This window comes from Strix uralensis, chromosome 8 (genome assembly GCF_047716275.1).
Source record: "Strix uralensis isolate ZFMK-TIS-50842 chromosome 8, bStrUra1, whole genome shotgun sequence".
NCBI lineage: Eukaryota > Metazoa > Chordata > Aves > Strigiformes > Strigidae > Strix > Strix uralensis.
The window spans coordinates 20845596-20868177 of NC_133979.1; the positions used below are offsets into that span (position 1 = coordinate 20845596).

General features: G+C 35.8%; 1 protein-coding gene across 3 annotated transcripts in view; it reads right to left on the reverse strand.

Moving 5' to 3' along the window:
- DPYD (dihydropyrimidine dehydrogenase) overlaps positions 1 to 22582 on the reverse strand; it is a 365990-nt gene that overhangs the window by 221513 nt on the left and 121895 nt on the right. For all 3 annotated transcript variants that reach the window (XR_012629947.1, XM_074877213.1, XM_074877215.1), the window contains 3 exons: positions 21969 to 22165; positions 17860 to 17941; positions 14476 to 14563 (listed from right to left, as the gene is read on the reverse strand). Coding sequence is in view for 2 of the 3 variants with exons in the window: in XM_074877213.1 (XP_074733314.1) it covers positions 14476 to 14563; positions 17860 to 17941; positions 21969 to 22165 (367 nt within the window). In the remaining variant the exon portion in view is untranslated. The remainder of the gene's footprint in view (positions 1 to 14475; positions 14564 to 17859; positions 17942 to 21968; positions 22166 to 22582) is intronic.

Consider the following 22582-nt stretch of genomic DNA (forward strand, 5'->3'; position numbering starts at 1 on the left):
TACTATAAATTCTGATTATCTACTTCTTTAGGTTTGTTTGGTTTGGGTTTTTTCCCCCCTCTCCCAATAAATATACATGGGTCAGGATCCTGTGAAAGCTCAGAGGACTTCATGTCCAGCTGTTCTTCCATATGTTTTCTAGGCCAACCACCTGCTGCGGAGCTACCAAGACCTCGTGGTTGGCAAGCTGCTCTAATTCCACTCAGCACGTAGGTTGAAAGGTCACTCCTTTTATGTAGTTAGTTTGTGCCTTCCACATTAAAGAGAGGGAGTTGCTATCACTGCTGGAGCTCTATTTTATGAAATCTAGTGACAGTAAAACCAGATGCCCTCCACTTTCATAATTGCTTTAACTGTCTAGTACATCTTAGAAAAATAACTTCTAGGGCCTGATAAGAGGATGAGACAACCTCTCCACGAACAAGAGAACCTTCTAACTCAAAGCTATGACATTACTCAAGGACCCTAAAGAACTGGCTGAAGGCATGGTCCGAGGACAAGATTAATTTCCTCGTCTTTTTACTTCAGAGATACTATGAAAAGAGAATTGAAGATAAAGAGGCTTTTTTCTACTTTCTACCTCCCACTATAGAGGAGCCCATAAGATCAAAACAAGATGAAGAACAGAGCAGAAAAGGCTGTATGTGAGGAAAGCAAATGCTATGAATAGAATCTAACAGGATCTTAAACAAAACTTTCAATAAACAATGATGACCCTAAGTAACTAAATTCAGTGTGACTACTATGCTGTAGACCTTCAGCACTAAATTCCACAGAAAAATCAGTGTGTGAAAATAGGTTCAAGGGACATAGCAGTATATCATTCAATTTTACTAAAAACTGGCACACCTTATTAAAAACTTTACCAGGTTATACTTTCTTTACATGACAGGAAAACATGTCTTTTTTCTAGCTGGGTTTATACACACTTAAGTAACCACTGCCAAATCCCAAGAGGAACAATATTTTAGATGCCTACTGAATTAGAACAGAAAAGTAAGAAAGTGGATAAAGTATATACAAATAATAGGTGTAGATCTATGGAACAGCATAGACAAGAATTTCCAAATATTCCCCATTGCAGAGAAGTGCTCCACAGTCACTGACATGGCATAAGATGAAAAAATGGCAAAGCAGGCTGTATCTTTCCACTATCCCACCTTATCTATTTCCAAAACTAGAGAAGTTTTCTCTAACATGGGAGTCAGGGCGCTCCAACTTGCCTGAGCACACATTGCAGTTTCATGGAGGTGAGTCTGCACCATCATTAGCTCTAGGTGATCTGAACTCCATGGCAGCTCTGAACAGAATCAAGGGACCTGGCACCGGATCGACACACACAGACACGTACCACAGAAAGAATAAGGTCACCTTATAAACCAAGGGCAGTCTGGAAGGCTAGCCAGCAACGACAAGACTAGCCTAGAAGTGCACAAAAGTAAACCTCCATCTGCAAGTCATTGTTCATTTTCAAACACAGGAAGAAGAGAATTACACCTTTGTTCATACATTTACAGCAGATTTAACAAACTTTAATGACACTACTTTTTAATGACACTACAAATGAATTAATTTTCCTGATTTCAATGTTAAAATTGCATCTATACATTTTGTCACTTTTATTGTATTTCTAAGAGAGGATCCTTTCTGTTCATATATGCAGTCTGAACAGCTGTATATGATACCAAATGCAAACATTTAAGTGAAGTTCCAGCATATTAAGTTTAACCCTCATTTCTGTCTCAATGACAGAGGCAAGAATTCCAACTAGGTTGATTTTATGAACCAGTTAAATGATTTGTATTCAGAGCAACATTAAAAATCCCCATGACAAAGTGCACTTGAACAAAAATACCCTGCTTGTGACACATCCTTTGCAAGTAATGTGTTTTCATTTTTCACATGTTGCATCTCATTTATTTTATTCAGGCACACATAGTTAAATCTACAAGATACGGTAAGCTTCCAATACCTTTGAAATAATAAATCATTTCTTACAGATGTTTTCACCCACTGCAAGGCTGCTGCTCATTAATCAAACATTATCAGTATCTATCACTACCCAGTGCTAAACAGGAAAGGCACCTCATTTTGAGTTTTGACTTTTATTCACTGGTTAGTCCCTGACCCTTATACTACTGCATGCTTATTAGAAATATGGAAACCCCTACTGAATGGCAGATCTTACTATGAGGAGTTTTGAAGGAGTGTCATACAAGCAGGGGCAAATTTTTCTTCAAGAACTGAAGGAAACAAAGTCAAGCTGCTCTTCAAATTGGCAACACAAACACAATCCCATTGTCTTCAAAGCTCCTTTCCAACATGTAAGTAAAATGGAACCATGTAAGCAAACTGTTTCTGGTCTGTATCTTTTTATATCTGAAATGTTGAAATAAATATATACTAGGCACTATGCACGGTATGTTTCATTTTTGATAAATTATTAAAATTTAATTTCAGAAAACAGTATGTAGAATACAACACATCTTTAACACCATAATCCTATGGGGGAAAATTTAAAGAAAAAGGTACAATATGAGTAAGAAGTTATCTGATAAAAAAATTTCAGCTTCCTTGTGACCACTGAGAAATTGTTGGATTCGTGCCAATAATGCAAAATAAAATTAGCATTATTTAATTTGCTATTTTGGTTGTTACATATCTTTTTCAAAATAATGGAATAGAAATGAAATTTGGGGAAGCAGGTCAAATTGCAAATGGTCAGGAATGAAGATTTCTGTAGCTCCAAGAAACAGCCTGAATGTTTGCCAGCAAGAACACAGTCCAGCTTCTTCACAGCAGTTTTACAGTACTGAGCACTTTTATAGCCCTCTTAGTGCTAGGTTTCACTATTCCCATATGATAGTACAGAAGAATGAAGTCAGCCAGGAGACCAACAACCAGAGCCTGAGCCTCACTCTCAGCAGAGCATCACACCACACTGCTTTCCTGCCGTGATCTACTGTGGTGCATGATTTATATTTTTGTTAGTAACCAAGTGAAAAATTAAAGGCAATGGATGTGGCTTCCAGTTAAAAACAACTACCATCTCCTGCCACAGCTGCAATTCACTGAACTCTCCTTTAACTAAACATTTTGTTTGCATATTCTATAGCTTTCTGAATGAACACTGAACGCCACACTTGTACGTATGATTATTCACTCTGCAAGGCTGATTAAACCCGTTCCATTCTTGCAAGCATGGCAGGTCTACAGAAGTGACTGAGCTACAATGTGTATTTTCTGTGCTGTGATACAATAAAGGGCACATTCAGCACAATGCAAAGGCCCATATTTGCATTTGAAAAATAAGGAACCGACTTGCCAATGTAGTAGGTGTATTAAGACTCTTATGTCCCCATGATTTTAAAAGTGCTAAGATTTCTAAACTTTCTTTACTTAATTTTATTGGGCTTTCCAGAAAAAGCTGTGTACAAAGAAGGCACGGATTGTAAGAATTAGGGGTGATTTCTTTAGATTCTCTCTACTGGGGGAAGGAAATCAGGTTTTTTTAATGCAAATTAACTCCAAGCTTTATTATCAAGCAGCTACTACAGCAACAAAATAGGCAGGAACTTTATCCCATGATTAGTACAGACACCACAACCTTAAGCTTTCCTGCACAGAATGGTCAGTGTGTCTATCTCCTCCAACTCTGCAAATTTCTTTCTGCTATGAACAGGCAAGAACTCAAACTCTGAGTGTAAGGACACAAACCGTCAATTTAAAATCCCATAATCTGGGACAACTTCAGGTTCTATAGTAGTCTTGAACTTAAGCTAACCACACTAACCCTTGGCATAGCATGCCATGTCCTGAGCTCCTGTGCTGAAGCTGCAGAGGAGGCTGCAGGAACTGGGCTCAGCTCGTGCCTTGGGCTCCAGCATGGAAGAGCTCTGCTAGCCTGTTGGGACCTTCCCCAGCTTTGTATGGAGGATCAAATAATTACAACTGCCTAAAATCTATTCATAATAGGCACCACAATGTTTCACTTTTTGGACCTTTCCTTTTTCCTCAGCCACCAACAGTGTTTCTTCTACAGCATAGTTGCAGAATATCAAACTCAGGAGCCACAAGCAACATAAAAATGTAAACAGCTGCTATCTGGTTGCCCAAGTATGTAAAATCTTCTTGGAAGCATTTTTTTATTTGTTTTAAAGCAACCCTTATCTAAATATCTAAAGCTTAAGAAATCTGCCAGATAAAAATTTAGCCATCATTTTTCATCTACAAAAGATTTGTATTGGGCCATAATAGCAGCATCAAGCCTGTGTTTCCCAGCGAACAGAAAAGCAATCATGTCTTAAGTCACTTATATATTAAAATGATGAATTGGGATATTTTCAATGTCTAACTACTAAACAATATGCTATAAAATTAGAAGAACTGTTTCTTTTAGAAGATATGTTCTGTTCTTATTTTAAAAATCCAGTATATTAGAGAAAAAGCTATAAATACTGTACTATTGAGAAATAGTCTCTGATAATTGTTAATGATGTCATATCAATTTAAATAACAACCAGGTACTGAAATTTCACTATCTACTAAACTGTTAGAATCTATTTTAAAATACACATCACACTCAAATAAACAACCACCTATTATCATTAGTCACAAACCAACAATGAATTTTATTTCTAACAAAAAAAATCCTAAGAAATCTGCAGTGACATACCATTTTCCATTACATCCAAATAAGAACAAACAAAACCTTGACAGTTCTTAGAAATGTAGTAAAACCCCACAACTTCCTACTTGGCAAGTGACTAGTAATTTCAACACAATGGCAGTATTAACATTAAAGATAAATTGGCTGAAACCTGTTGATATTTAAATTCTCATTATTCATTTTTTTTCTTCCTATAAAACTAATCACCAAAGATCATTAGAGGGAATGTTAAAACATCATCTAGCTGTTGAATGCATTTTCACTTTCTTTAATGGTTCATGTTCAGCTTACTACATTTTTAGCACAACTGAATGAACAATAGCCAAAGAATTTCCTGTGAAAGAAAACCCTGTCAAGGACAATGTTCAGAAAATATTTTCCAAATTTAGATAAACATGTATTTTGTATTAGCATTCTCCAAACACTTACACTTATTTCTGTCTTAATCTTGCAAACATTGTTTTATAAAGACAATTTACAGTAAATTTAGCATTAATACACTGGAAGCAGTAAACAGTGAATTTTAATTACTGTGTATACTCCACACCTTGTGACATCACCAAAGTGCCAAATTTTGAATATGGTTTGATACTATAAAATGTGCACAGAAGACTATCTATGTGACTTTATGCACAAGGAATGTCAAATTTGATCTCTACCCTACAGGACAAACTAGTATGCTACACAAACCCAGAAAAATATTTGCATACCTGTTAACTATTCTTTTAAAAGACTTGCCATGTGATACATACTATAATATTTATATGCTCTACCGTAATTATATACACAGTCTTAGTAATCATTAACATATGTATTTACACAGTGTCTTTTAATTTCATAGTAAAAGCAACCATATGACTGGCATGTCTGAAAAGTATTGAGTAGAATAGTAAAGAAAGAACAATTTTCAAGTATCATGACCACAACAAGTGGTTCAAAAGCCTGGATAATCTCTATCCACACAAAATTTGAGAGACACCATCAAAAATATTTACATAGTTTAGTTAAAGATTACTTACTATAGTGAACACGTAAGATTTTCTTCCCAGATATCTGTTGCCTTTAAAAACTACCATCCCATTAAAACTAAAGATATCTGGAAGCGGATGTGACTTTCCATGATGCTAGAAGCTATTGTATTGCATAAGAATAGGAAAGCTTTTCAATTAATGCATTGAGCCTGAGGAAAGGACTGACAGATTCCCTCAGGTACAAACTGCAGACAAAGAAGGCTACAGGTCTCAGAAGGCCCTCAGACTGTGAATCCCACCCAAACAGAATCACCAGTGAGTGTGCCCCAAATTATAGGAAGGACTAAAACTGGCTTCAAGCACACCCAGGTGTCAGGATTTTCACCTGAAATTAGGTAACTGCCCTTCATTATACCAAACTGTTCCTAGATCAACAAAGGTCTGACTACCAAGCAATGAGGAAAAGGGAAGCAGATGACTGAGAAGCACGAGACAACCACTGAGTCAGACAGAAGCCTTCAGCCCTGCCCCTGCCCAGCGGTGTCTTCCTAGGAACCACTCTCCCAAAGCAGAGAAGTGACAGAGCAAGAAAGTTTCCTAAAGCAGTCTCCAAAAGTCCTTCAACAAGTACTACAAATCCACTGCACAAATCCAGGTTTTGTCTTAACTTGTCAATTCAATTCAACAAGCAGATGCACCCCTTGTTGAGTGGGCAGTGAAAGGAATATGAATTCAGAACCATTATATTTATGAGACATAAATGTGTACAAGGAAGACTGCTTAAAACTTTATTCATTAACACAAAAAAGTGCTTGCCATCTTCTCACCAGTAATTGGCACTAAACAAGTGAGATTTTGATACACTTCCTACTTCTGTACAATCTTTAAAAGTAAAAAAATTAAATGCAACAAGACTAGGTTTTTAACCAGCCTTTTATCCTTCATAAGCAAGATGAAGGAAAATAAGGAATTTCTAAACCTATTGTTTACATTTTGTATTGTGCCAGTCCTCCTCTAATATAAGGTAGAATAATGTTTCAAAAAGTGTCTGATTGCATTAAATACATATTGGACCACAGGTACTCTCCTTACAAGGAAAGAGAGCTCAACTAAAGTAAATGGATATGCACCATTTTAGATGGTTGCTCATTCTGTGTCTGAATATTAACACAGAAGTAAAAAGATGGGAGCATAATTAATACTTGTACATCTAAAAGTAACTGACTTATGGAGTGACCTTTTGAAAACAACAGGTAAGCAAGCGAAGCTCTTTTCTTTAGGTGTAAAGCACTGAAGTGTGTAACATCAGAATATGAAAATTCAATATCTAACACCACTATTTTGTTCAATATTTTCTCGTCTTATGTACTTCTCAAACATCAAAATGCTAAAAAATAAATGCTTGAATAAACTCCCGAAAAGTGCTAAAAAATGTTAGATGGATTAATCTGCTAAGATACTAAAAAATTTAACTACTCTTAAAACAATATGAAGCAAATTGATTTTGTCATTATATTTAGATGAGCATTTCTTCAGGGAAACCATCCAGCATCTTGGAAAGAGACAGGGAGAGTGTTTTGTAAAACATGCGCAGTAGAGGTTTTTATGCTAAGTAGTTTTTTGGTAGAAAAGATAAGTAAATAAGAGCATGAAAATCTGTGTAATATGCAAGTGAATAACTTAAGGATGCCCAAGGGCAGATTATTAGTGTTTTTTGAAAGTGTCCTAAGACTATTAATAATAAATAAGCTGATTTGTGCATCTGAGCCCTAAAAGCTTTCAACTGCCTGCTGCTTCCGATGTGTATTAAGAATGTTCCACCAATATCCAGAGCAGCACTGAGGACTACAGAACTGGAAGAACAACTTACTACAGATGTCAATAGTAGACAAAGATGCCTCAAACATAAAAATGCTTGGATGTATGTACATTGTTGGTCTCCAGGAAAGATACTGCACTGGGAATAAGAGCAAGTTCAAACATCTGCTATAAGCATGTAAGAACAGGTTCTTTCAGAGTTCCTTTTCTAATATAACTATATTCCTTTTGGTTTTTAGTAACAAAATGGTTTTAAAGAGCAGCAGAAGATGAAAATAACATGAATATTGAGGACTAATGAGTTTATATTAGAACCAATTTATGGTGTAGTTTGTTTATAATACTCTTCACATGAGACATGAAAAAATTAAGAACTGTGGTGTTATAGAAGGGTACATTCATTCTCCAAGCTGTGAGCCATGAGCTAAGGCTCTACAGGAGGTAGACTATAAAGAAGTCCTACACTTGACTGCACAGACTTGTGTAGACCTTCTTCCTTGGGACTTCATTTCATGCAGTTCACTGTGCAGTTTTGATACTGTTCTATACTAAACTGCAAATGCATCTATCACTGGCCTTCTCATGGCTTTATTTAAAAAAAAACCCAAACGATTTTTTAAATTTAATTTTAAAATTATTCAGGTTACTATAAGGCAATTGTGAAATATTTTGCATTGACTTTGTCCAAATCCTGCCACTGCTCTTTGTCACTGTTGCTCTTCAAACTGTTCAAAGTACTCTCTCTGATTCCATGACTCATCTTGATGACTTAATTCTTATTATATATAATTCCAAAGTCTCACAGCTTTTTGCAGCTAAATGGATTTGAATATTTGGTTTTGTCACAATAAAATGTAGCTCCAAGTGTTTTCCCTGGCTCTACAGCCTGTATTATCTTTTACCTCATAAGGATACTGATGCCTGAAAAGCCACTGTTGTCACCATTTAAAATCCTGGGTGAAAAGCACTGGCTTTACAAGGTCCTGAGACAGTGACAACCCTTGTCTACAAGCATCAATAAAACCAACCCAGAAACTAAACTAGGCACATTTATTTTGAGTATCTAGCTGATCATGTTTCCAACAACATTATTCTTTCTTGCACTACCTTACAACATATTATTTTTCTCCCCTGATTGTTGTTTTACCTGGTCTGTAGGCTTTGGTTCCCTTGCAGCAAAAACCGTATCATCTATGAAGTATCAAAATACTTATGAAATTATAAAATAATACAAACCACCACCAAAAAAACTCCCAAACTAGAGCTGAAGATTCTAACAGCCTAAGGCTGCTCAATGCTTGTACTACAGTTCCATCTTGAACCAAGATGCATTATATTTTACATGACTTGCTACATTACTGCTGAGCCAAACAGGTCTTTGCAAAGAGGCCTAAAAGCATAATTTTAGGGAACATCTTAAATGCCAAGGAACAGAAAACAATTCTGAAAAACAACCAACCAACAGATAAATCCTGGATATGTTTTCAAATGACTCTGCCTCTAAATTTTTCCCTCTGGAGGTGATAAGTGATATAGCAAGTGAAGAGAAAAAGAAAACTAAGAAATACAAGGTAAAACAAAACCAGAGAAGCAAACAAATAAAAGTCTGTTCACAACCTGAAATGTGAACTATTTTGAATATGACATATTTCCTCCATAAATGTCTGTGCTGGCCGTGGGCCTACGGGCCCCATATGCAGATTTCATGTCCTCCAAATTTAGTTTATGAATCAGGAGTACGATGCACAATTTTTTCCTATAGCACAAGCAAAATGAACATCTGTTCACTTTTTGCCACGTAGGTTTATATCTGTGTGGGTGGGTGTGAACAGAGCTCTTGATGTGTAATATTCTTCCCATCTGCACACCAGGTGGCACTGCATAGTTAATCAGAAGATAATAACAGGCATGAGGAGATTACTTACTTTTTGGGGAAGAGACAGTAAATCAATCTCACAGGGGTTTTTTTAAAAACAAGGTACATCAATGCTTGGACTTTTAATTTCTTTTTTTGGTGTGCAATTTCATTCCAATCAATGGAATCATCTGATTATATTATTGTTTGAATGCTATGTTAATTAACTATGAATGACTGCAATTATCACAAAGGTTCTTTCCACTGGGATTTCATTTTTTTCTTTTTTATGTGCTGTTTTAACCCTTGCAAGCAGGATATACTATTAAGGATACATCCAAGCAACCATCCGCTTATATTTACACTGTATGCTCATCTAACCTACCATTTCACAGTACTTAGTAGAACCTCTGAATACCCTAATACAATCAAACTGACTTTATAGCAATCCAGCATCACAAGATGGAGGAAGAAACAAGAAAGCTTCATTACTAGCTGCATTTGCCCTATAATGAGAAGTTAACTAGAAAGTTAATGCTGCAAGTTCAAGCCTACAGACACTAAAGTGTCTAAGCAATTTCTGGAAATGGGGGCTTTTTAAAAAATATTTTACCAAATAAAACAATCTTACAATCTTTGAAAATATATTTTTATCTGATCTTTATATGAAGAGAATGTAAATGTTATATAAAACCCCTATGTTATAATAAAATGTTAGAGAATGAGGATAGAGGTTTGTGTAAAACTCTGCAGAAAATATGTTTATGGTGATAGCCTTTCTATATACTTATCTGAATGTCACATGAAACATGTTCTTAAATACTTTAAATATTTAGGTCATTCATTTTCACTCAGTTAAATAGTTGTATAAAAAAATTGGTTTGTATTTTCTCTTTCAAAAAGAATATACAATGCTCTGTGGAGTCTTAAAAGACAAAACCACAGGATCCTGTTTTCCAAAGTATGTAGCTGAACTTCAAGAAGGATGAGTAATAAAAGCCTAGTATTTCTACATTTGCTCTGATAGCCAAGCAAGACACATACACAGACATTTTTTGTAAAAATTGTAAGTATTCTACCCTGAAAATCAACCAAGACACACAGTAACAACAAGCATTCAGACTACTCTGTTCTCTGTAAGATATCCTTCGCTGCCTTACTTTGCTGTCTCTGAGGACCATGTGCTCTCTCCTCTAGCCCCTCACCCCATCATTGATTTCTCCTTTTGCTCTCAGCATGATGATTCTCTATTGCCCTGAGTCTCTATGGTGTTTACTGAAGGCAGCAACTGATGTGAGACTTTTTTTTTCATAACAAAATTTTCAAACTGATTTGTCAGCTCAATCACAAATTCTTCACAAACAGTTCTCATCAAAAAGCAGAGGTGATGCTAGGTAGAGTATGTTGAGTGTAACCTACAAAATCTGGAAAGGATTTTTTTTTCTATGCATAGTTTTAGAGGTTAGTTTTGAAACTTGGAAAGTTCAATTGAGAGATTTAATTCCTATCCATTAATGTTTGTGAATAACAAAATAAAACCTAAAGATTTGTAACTGGATGATAAATGGAATTTTAAAATGAAAATTTTAAGGACTCTAATTCTACATCTCTATTTCTTAATCAGAATTTTTAATTGTCCATTGAAATAAGACAAGTTTAGAAATTGTACCAAACTAAATGACAAATTACAAAAAAATATGGTAGACACTCCCAGAATATATTTAACAGGTTGTTCCTCCCTTTGTTTGGCTGCTGCCTTTTAGTCCTGTGAAAAAAATTCTCACGTGTGCTATTGTCTATCATTAGTTTTGATGTAAGAAACTGAGACTCATGGACTACCCTTTAATACTTATGCTAGCTGTAATCTGAAATCAGGACTGCTGAAGAAAAACAGAAGAATGCTCTGTCTCTTCGGCCCTTGTATGCAAAACACAAGAAACATCTGCTGCCAGATGTTGCAAATTACACATCTTTGTAGAGATGAAACAGAGAGGACATGAGAGTAAATGATGGACAGGGAAGAGGCAATTCACATATTGATCCTCTAGAAATAAAAAGAAGTACAGCATTAAGTTGAATGTTCAGATAAGACTAGTTCAGATAAGGCAAAACCCAGGACGCTGAAGGAAAGAACTACCAAAAGCAAAAAAAGTAACGGGCAATCCTGTGACTGAGATTCACCTACCATTTGTTCTGAGGTTCTGCTATCAGAGGGCAGTGTTGGCTTCCAGTATGCCATTGCCCAGATTGATCTCTTTCATTACCACTCATCTAGGTAACTATGAAAGCTTCTCCTTGGATCTAGTCTTCGGTAGTTCAACATATGTCTTTGTAACCCCAAATTCCACATCAGACTCTACAACATCATACACACAGGCACAGCCTAACTGGGAAAGATGGTGCAAAATAAAATAGTACGGAGGTAAGGTATGACTCAAATTGAGATACCAAAAGTTGCCAAAGGTTGGTGACATATACTGGCCATCTGTTCATTTTCAGGTCTAGTACAAGGTGGTTTTCTGAGCTTTAAACAGCAACTTAAATGCACCAGACCTACTGGCTGGAGAACCTTTCACCTTAAGATAAACCATCATAGTCTCAATGCCTCAGTAAGCAAAGACTTGAAGTTAAGTATCTTTTTTTATTATTTGTTTTAGAGTAAGACTGTTACCCTGTATCCCTTTGTGAACTTCTTCGGAATTCTTTACTCTTCAGGTCTGAAACAGAGCAAATATGTTGACTCGAGCACACTTTTAATACCTTTTCAATCAGCTCTCACAAAAAGCCTTTGCTAGTCATTTTTCTTCAATAGAAAGTGCTTGAAGTGATCAAACCTCAGCCACCTATGCTTTACCTTCCATAGACCCAGCTGAGGAGTGTACTTTGCCCACCTCACACGACGTTCCCACAGAGCAATAAATTTTTCCTGAGGCATAACTGTGTGGAAAATAGCTTTCAAAGTTCTCTTTACATCTCTATCTGCCCTCATGTAGCTGGCTCTTCCATTTCATGCATCACACATGGACTCTTGTACAATCCTGACTGATAAATTCTTGAATTCCATCTCATTTGCAAGACTAAAGGTGTGCTCTTCAAAAATCACATTGCTATGAAAAAATCCTCTAACGTTGTACTCCCTCATCCCATCAGGGACTTCATCTCCTTTTACACACCCATTCACTTTTTCTTTCTTCTACTAACAGGGAAAACTGAAAACTACCACATTTATTTCCCATCAAGGTACAGATTCATTCAGAAGCAAATTACAACAACCTTCCAAAAAAATATTTCTATTTTATGTAAGTAGTGTTCTCTAAATATTTTTACTCCAATAATTCAGCGTAATGTTCAAACGTGACATTTCATTGAATACGTTTCTTCAGTAGGCAAAGAACACAAAAAGACATACAGTACAAACTCATGGAAAAATGGATGTTGTTGAGAGTTTATAAATGCTCTACTGCTTTAATATAGCTAATCCTAGAAATCTGTAAATGCTTGGTTTGTCCTCCATCTTTCACTACCAGTATGCAAGGCCACATTACTGTCCAGTGTCTTACACAGTACTGTAAAAGACAGGCAGACATGGGGGTACAGAGAGGGACGAATTTCATCATGAATGCAAGGTAGCTTCCAATTACAAAACTTTGTAGGAACACATAATCCTTCATTAGCATTTATACCCTCTGTTTCCTAATACAATCAGTGAACACATGGTTTAGAGGAGAATAATGCTTCAGATACCTTCTCTTGTTTATTAAAATTCTGCCTGTGTCCCTTTACCTAACATCTGTAAGGCACAATGTTGTCTATATCTATTTCTAACCAGAAATATTTTATATTAGGATAACTTTATTAAGGTCAGAAAAGAAACCCACATACATAAAAGCAACACTCCAATCCTATGTGTAGTGTTTAGTGGTCATTTTTGCTAACTTTTAACTGAACTGTTATTTTAAATTTTTGAGTCAGAAATGCATGGGAATCATGCTGATATTCCAAAAATTACTGATAATTTTTTCCTAAATGCTAGACTCTCAGAAAATAAAAGTTTATTTATGAATTAATACCTCAGCGGCGAGATTTCACAAAGAAGTTTGAAAGACATAGATGAAAACAATAAAGAAGATAAGTTGGACCATTGCCTTATACGCAATTACATCAAAATATGACACATCAGAATTCCTATACATGGAAGGTCTCTAACAATGTGAGGATTTAGGATTATAGAAATCACAATACTCTGTACTATAACCACATAACAGAATAGACCTGCAAAGCTTATTATACTGCATAACCAGATGGTAAACAACAGTTGTCGCTGTACTAAGAATTACATCTCTGTAATCAATAATAGGAAGGAGGAACAGTTGGACAACTTGTTTTCTATTATGTTCACTTAGGCAACGTCTAGATCAATAAAGAGCATTAAGCCTCATACCAACTGTAGGCAATGCCTGCTCAACATGCCTATCATCTGGTAGCAATGGGTCCAGCTGTACTTCAAAATACTTGTGAATGGATAACAATTCTAATCTAACATTAAAAAGAAGCAATGATTCAAATAGCAGGCAGGTGCAGGACTTCTTTAGCATATGAGAGAAGACAGACCTGTGATGCCAGTTTGAGTATAAGTCAAAGTCATCCTCTTTTGTTCACCCATCTGATAATTACATTTCACTACAGCCTATCTGAAGGATGTTAAATATTTTATACGGAGAAAAGAAAATAAAAGCAACTAAGCATGGTATCACTGGCTTACATATATAGACTCACTAATTATGTGGATATAGTAAGCTGTTTGCAAAAATTGAAAACTGGACTTGTGTATCACTCTAGACCAATATGGCAATTAATTACAAGTAAGTTTTTAGTTCATCCATTTTTTAAATATTTAAACAAACAATGAATCAATCCATTTAGCTACATCCTCATCTTACTTAAAAATCTATCATATAAATGTGAAAATTTTAATAAATGTCTTAAGACAGCTAACTTTAGCTTCCTGTTTTTTAAATTTTCTTTATATTCCACACTTTCATAATGCCTCAAATCAAAGCTGTTTCACATCATGCTATTAACATAGATACAAGTCCCAGTTTATTCTTAGCTAGTCATTCAATTCCAAAATGACAAAACACAGGACAGTGAGATCTTCTTACCTATTCCAATAAATATCACTTCATAGCCATCTTCTTTCAAGGTACAGAGTGTCATTCCATCCATTGCAAGGCCTTTACTAAAAATTATCTGAAAGAATTAAAGATTACTTGCTTTTAATGTGATAATGTGAAAATAATTTCTATCATGTCCTGCATACACACATCTCACAGGATCTTCTAGTGAACAATCAAAGCAAATTAGTAATTTTTTTCCCCAAGCCAGGCTTAAAAGGCCAGATTGGCTGCGACTTAAGCAAGTGGCCCAAACTAGATAGGGGTAAAAAGTGCCTTCAGATCTTCCTCAGATGGGGGCCATCACAGGCTAGCTTGGTTTCTTCTGCAAGCCTAAAGAGTTAAAGCCAGCTAAACAAACAAATGAAGCCTGTCTGTGGAACACAATACTGAAGTAAAGCTGAAAATGGCAGTTTTTTGCTGCGAGTAAATCGCTGTATTCAGTGCTGACTACAAAAGGTTGTATTCCCATGTGAAAATCAGAATGTAAGAAACACGATGTGGAAGCAAGAACCTCCTTCAGGGAATATGCTCTAAACAGATCACCCAGTACACCAACCAAAAACCAAGCAGTTTAGGTTATTGCAGAAACATTAGCGAAAGTATGAGCCTCTTACAGAGAAATAAAGAAAAGACATGACACTATTCTGTATTAACAGGGGTTCTGAAGAGAAAACCAAGCAATGTTTTTCCGCACAGTGTCAGGTACTTGGTAGGCCTCCAATTGCACAGAATGCAATGCCAGTCCCAAAGGAAGGATATTACCACTTTGTGCAGCAGTCTCAAAGGCTCACAGCCTACATTTAGCACTGAGACCACCAGCTAGGACACCTCAGTAGAGCCAGTGGTGGTTTTGTGGATTCAGAAAATCTGCCTGCAAAAGACTGGGCCAGAGATAGCAGGAAGTCTGAAGAACATTCTATGCAAATTATAGCACGCCCTACTTGCTTATATGGAGACTGTTCTGTGTGGTAAACTGACAAAGGTTTTCAAAATTATGAATGAGATGAGTTTTGATTTAAACTTGCAATTGTTAATTCTAATTTAGACAAGCAACAATGCCCAGAGTGCAGTGACTGGTGTTCATTTATTGATAAATAAGTCACAATATTAAAAATGCACGTATTATCTATACTTGTTTCAGTTCAACTACTATCACTTCCAGAAGCAAAAGCTGAAAAATTTTTGTAGAGTAATGTTCCACCAGCAATCTTGCTTTGAGCAGCCACTGCACAGGTTGAGTAACTACAGTTGTTACATGAGTGAGAGGGGAAAGAGTGTTTGCTGCGTGTTCAGCAAACTAACTATAGCAGTTTCCTATGTAGAGGTCATGAAACTGAAGATACACACACCTTTTGCTCATGTCTCCTAACCCCAAGGCTTTTGAGCGCACAGTGTGTGATTCCTCTTCTGGTATTTTGTACCTCTTGACATGAATATGTGTGGTTTTATCTCCATACTTTAGACTCGCTGAACTTCAATGTTTTCCCCCAGTTTTTGTTGTATCACTTGTGTATTCGCTTTACAAAATACCATGTTCTACTGTGTAAGCACCATACTTTGTAACATTTAACAGTTTAGTCAAGTCATTCTGTATCCTGTTTGTTACTGAATCTCCCTCTATACCATTTAATATACTTTTCCTACTGGTGAAAAAAAGACAAATGTAAAGTACAATATTTAAACACTGACTTCTTTTTGTCTTTGGAGGTTTATAATAAATTTTATCAGACATGCAAAAGCCACGTACATGACTTTTTTTTGTCTTTGGAGATTTAGTATAAATTTTATCAGAGGTGCAAAAGCCATGTACAGTTGTAATCCTTTCAAGAATACAGACTACATCCTCACTGGCAACAAAATACCTTGCATAAATTGTCATTACTTTTTTTTATCCTATTGTGTACATATGTTATGAAAATCTAATGAAGGAATTTAAATGGCAATACTATTTTATGTGGGGATTCATAATACTCCTAGGGCCTAGCTCTGTAATCCTTATTCAGCTGACTAATTCTTACTAATTTCAGTAGAATTACTTGAATAAACAGCACTACTGAGCATTTACACAATACAGCACCTTCCATCACAGATTTGAAATGCTTTAAGTAAACACCAGAAAATATTTCCAGCTTATAGAGGTATAAAGCTAAGGCACGCAGTTAACCAGCTTGCCAAAGGGTCAATTGAAAGCCAATCGCAGAGCTTGGAAGCAAATTTACATTGAGATTCTCTGCTGCCCTTCAAAACTGCAGAGGACTTGCAGGTCAAGATGACATGGTGGCTCTATCAGTCCATCTGGAGACCTTGCCATAACAGGGAGCCCCAGGGAACTGAGTTTTGCAGAGGGTTCCCAGGAGCCCATGCCCAGCAATTTTGTCTAAAATTGTCTCAGTGCTCTGTTTTTAGTCCCATCTCTAACTCAACCTCCATTCTGTCAGTCTTTTCAAGGGTTGCAAAGTGATCCTTAGAGTAGAAAAATAGACCTGTAGCATTTAACATCTTATCTTACACCTTACCAGCATTTTTATAAAACCTGGGCAGGATGAGGTTCTCACTTGGGTCTTGTGACAACAGTCTACTGCTTTTATGATATGAACCAACACAAAAGATTCCAAGAAGAATTTCTTGCTTCACTGAACACTTTAGTATCATGTTAAAAATATATTACCCCTCCTGGTACTCAAAAATTTGATCCAGTGATGCATTCTATATTTGTAACTTCTATTAAAATGTGCAGCAGTTGCAAATACTACCTAAATTTTCATCTCAAGCCCTAAATTAACAATAAAGCAATGTTTCTATTATCTATAAACAACACACATTTGTTTAATGGAATAATGCATAACTACTACTTTCCAAGAAGTTGAATGACTGTTACTGTTTATAATAGATGATCATATTAATACTTTGTTTAATTTGATTCATTTTATTATGAAATTAAATTGGATGCAGGACTGTATGACAAACCATTAAGAAAAAACTCAGGGAGAGGGAATGAAAGGAAAAGTATCAAATATGAATGTTTTAAATAGTGCCAAACTTGCATGAAAAAAACTCGATTAAAAAAATCAAATCATTCCAATAGCTACATTGAACCCCTAAAGCAATTTAGGAATTTGTTTCTTACAGACAATTAATCACATGCAGGCATGCCAGATGAGAACTATTGATTGCCCTTTTCCAAACTAGTGGCATTCAGACAGAAGACAGACAAATGCCCTGAGCAAGAGGAAGCATCTTCCTGCCTCTGTCTAGAGTAGCTTTTAATCGTTCTTTACTAATGTGCATGACATTTTGCTGTTAATCTTTGGCAGAGTTCTTGTTCTTTTTTCTTTGAGCTATACATAGACAGGATATATTTTTCATTACCTTCACTCCAAGATCCTTCATAAGCTCAGCTTCAAAATTCACTACATCATACGGCAATCGGAACTGAGGGATTTCAGACATACTGAAATTAAAAAAAAAAAAATGCTTGTAAAATACTTCCAGCCATTAGGAAGAAAATATTTTTTTATTTGTCAAAAATTCAATACTTAAAACAGACTTTAGTTAATTTTGACATATGTGAATGGAAATATGCTGAAGCTTGACCATTGGCTTTTTTAAATTGTTAGAATAACAAAAGAGCATTATTCATCCAATGCTAAAAATATAGGCCAGGAAGGCAGTACCTTGAGGCCAGTGCTTCCCACACTTGTAGGTAACCATTTAACATATGTGAAGCTTGGGTCCAAAAGAGCTTCAGCTCCATTCCTTTTTGTTCACCAGCATATATAACACTGAAAAAGCTTAAGACATCCAATGAAGAAAACATCTCATGGCTATTAAAAGTAAAGTGATCTTCTAGCAATCGTTCATTAAGCTATCCAATAAGAAACAATGAAATTTCCCATATTTTTTTTAAAAAAGTGTTGCATATGCTATTTTGAGCAATGGTATTTAAAACTGTACCCTCCTCCATTTCTACTTCACAAATTTTTGGTGATCTTTCATGATGGACAAAGTCAATAATTTTCTATAAGCTCTTGGTGTCAAGTCTGCTTTTTGACTTAATGTCTATTAGCTGGCATTTTTTCCTCCTGGGGAAGATTGGGAATGACATCTTCAAGTTCCCAGAATCACAGATCTCCTGTATGGGAAAACTGCAGTGCCAGCATAGACTCTCAGTTTGTATCTACTGGTACCATTTCATTGGTTTCTCCAATGAAATGACATCTACTTAATGCCAGTTTAAAATCTCTGCCGTAAAACACATTACAGGTAAACACAGTGAAGTTCTATTTTAGATACTTTTGTTCAAAGAAGATAGAAAAACCAAATATGCAGAAAAGTGAAAGTCTCTCCCCAGATATTTCTAAGCTTCAAACAGACTAATCTGTTTTCAAATTAATGGTTCTATAATTTCCATAACAAAGCACTGGCACAAGAGATTCACTGTGGCTTTATTTTACATATTGTTAGTGACCACATCATCTTTAACATCTAACTTTGACAGGCAAGAAGGATTTTATTTATTTTAAGTTGCATCAAATTTAATTATATTGATAAGAAACTGGTGTTACTCCTTATCATTTCTGATGCTGCCCTTTTTCCACCTTTCCTGACCAGTGTGCAATGAAAAGTGTTCTAAATATCAGATGTAATGAACGTGTCATGACAATACAACTTTCATAGGTCATGCTAAGTAAAAAGGTGTCTGAGGCAGAAACTAATGTATCAATATGATTCTGCAACAGAGATTCAATAAAGAAATCTAATAAAAAGGGAAAGTTCTATTTTCCAAGCCACCTATATATTTGTTGAAGGCCTGTCATTTCCATGACATGCTGCCAGAACAGCACTCGCTGTGTTATGTCCCTGTCAGAATTTATAAACAATTTTTTGCTCTTATTAAACATTTACTTACAGTTTTGTGCTGTGGAGTATACCCACATATATGTACATATATGTTCATATGCAAATACACACAGTTCTGTGGGGACACATGCATGCCTATTTACCATGAAAATAAGCATTTTAGGAAAGTCAACTGATACATTAAAAATTCTGATACAATTTATTTCAGCAGCAGAAGATAATCTCTGACTCTGTAATGGAGAGACAGACGGAAAAAGGAAATGGGGCAGAGGTGCATGAGGGATGCAGTGGATGGGAACAGTGTCCCACAAATTCACCTCTTCCTCAAATCTGATCCAAGTTATAGGTGCTTGGACAGTTGCTTGGTGTTTCCCAGTGATCCCAAATTACTTTTGCTCAAGGGACACCCCTTTGCCCTAGTGAGAGAAATATTTTGGTATGTTGTAAACCAGTGGCATAGCTAGGAGCATAAGCAGTGAAGCTTGTTCATGGTCTCTAAGCAAGAGCGTGATCTGCTCATGCCTACTCTACTGTAAAGCATAAATTTTACACAACTGGTGAAGTGTAGGAAAACCTACCCGTGAATATGAAGAATTCAGACATGTTCAGACAACCACAGACTTATGCTATCCTTAAATATCACACCACAGGAACTGCAATCACTAGATACCTTTCTATTGTCACAATATTATTAAATTTAGCCATGAAGTAACACATATGTGAAGGAACATTCTAGTTAAAAACACTTAAAAAAAGGCAGAGCAAACGAGAAAAAGAGCACAAGCACTGTCCTTCCAAACGGCTGACTCCAAATACAAAATTAATGTGGTCTTGTTAGCCATTTGCAATAGTTTATGAAGCCTTGAAAACACACCCATCAATAACCTAAACCTGTTAAAAGATGTACTGCAAAGACTTACAAATGCAATAATAGATGATTGCTGCCACAGGCCAGCCTCCCTTCTGTTCCAAGATTAAAATAAGGACAAAAGGAATTGATGCCCTTAAAGCAGATGTGAAACTTTCTACAATGAATGGAAGCAAAATTTGACCTTGATTGCTATGTGTTCTTTAAGACTCAAAAGAAAGAAATACATTTTAAAATGCACTGCATGACTCTTAAGGATACTGGCAGAACAGGCAAAACTTAGTGTAAGGCTTTTGCAGTAGAACAAACAACAGACTAAGCTTTATTTTAAATTCAGCTTAAAACATGAAGAACAGATGCAACTTAAGATCACATTGCCTCAAATATGCAAGCACACAGTAAGCAACTGCAGCATTGTACTGTAAGCACTGTAAGCAACTGCAGAAAGTACTGTATTATATTGCTGAGTTCAACCTGAGTCTAACCTTTCATCAAGTAAAGCTTCACTGTTAGAAACATCTCATTATTTCTTACTACATTACAGCAATAAAACTGATTTTAAATCTGGTATTTATGAAAACATGCACTACTCAACAGGTGAACAGGTATTTCATGTACTAAATTTGCAACCCTCTATGGCAACCAGCTCAAGTAAAACAACTCCACAGTTAAATGCCTGTGTATTAACACCTTGATAATTAGGTAGAATACTTCTGAACATCACTGGTAAAAATGCAAATAATCAGTTCAACTTCTCCAGCATTGATTCTCTATCTTCCAGAGCACTGAATAAGTATTTGACATTATGAAATTATGGATCGAATTCATTACTGGTGCCAAATCTATTGATTTCAGTGATGCTGCAGTGAGAAATGCGAGCGTGTCACCCTTTTTTCTCTCACTGTTTCATTTAACTTTTTATTTTGTAAACACTTTAATGTGAGTACATCTTCAACCTATAAAATTTAATTTTGATTTTGAACAGGTTGGTATCCACTAGTCAGTTTCTGAAATATTTTATCTTATATTCAGCAATTCCAACAAACTTACAAGATATGATCTCAGCCATTGTTACAGTGTTAAAAATTCATCTTCTAGTGTAGAGGACATGACACCATGCAACTATCAGCCAAGTGTTTACCATATAACTGCAAAGGTACCTTTTTTTGTGTATCTGCAGTTTGTTGAAGGTTGAGAATTGTAGGGGGTTTATTACACTCTTATGGTATGGTTTACTAAAGCTGCAAGTCCAGGCACGTACATGATGGATTTATTCACTGTCACCTTTATTTGCATAAGGTAGATCATGAAAGCATTCTAAATTTAAAATTCTCCATTAAATTAGTATCTGTCTAAAGCATTTTAAACATCTACTAATTCTTTCACTATCTAGAGCTACAAGCACTTCATGTTGTTTTAAAAGTTTTGGATAAGGGAAAATGGTTCCTGACATAATTTTCTGAAGTGTTAATTTGGTAATAACAATTGCACCCTGGAATTTTAGAGGTCATATGAAGAGACTATAGGAGATGGGCACAAGATTTTCAGTTAGAGCTTGCCTGTAACTGTACCCATTTTAACATCAATGATGAATTATTTAAATAAAAAATAAGTTTTCCAGATCTGAAATTTTCTACTCTCTTCCTTTGGTAAAGGTAAAGGGATCATGTATAAACTGTGTTTGCACAATATTTTTTGCTATGCTTTTTACAATCATTGCAAACAGTGCTTTGTAGTCATTGTTTATTACCTTAAGCCACCAACGTACTCCTGCTTTTCAAATATGGTTATGTTCGAATAGCCCAATCGAGCCAAAAAGGAAGCACAACTTAAACTTGCAGGTCCTGCACCAAGAAGAGCTATCTTCATGTGATAGGCTTCAGGCATATCTTCTAGAGGAGGTAAGGAAGGGTTTCTGATCTGAGGAATATTCATAGCTTTGAACACCTGAAAAGCAATGCATTCAACAGATTACATCCTCTACATTCCCTCCTTAAATTTTATCATGAGTAACATGATGGACGCTTCTGCTAGTACTGTGACATATCATTGATGTATTATTGCAGATCATTTTGTAACATTATAGGGATTCCCAAATGACATGACGTGCGCATTTGTGAGGGATGTTATAATCGCAGAGTTTGATCCCTCTATGGTTCTTTTTGTCTTAAAAATGTCTGAAGTCAGATCTTTCATTACTGTAAATTTTACCAAGAATATGGAACCAGACTACCAGTAACAGAATACTAATACAAAGTCAGCCAGATGGCAGACAATCTCTGTAACACCAAAGATTTCCTTCCAAACAATGTTCAGATTATTCTTACTACTAGAAAGCATTTCTGTGAATAACGCAAAGGATTG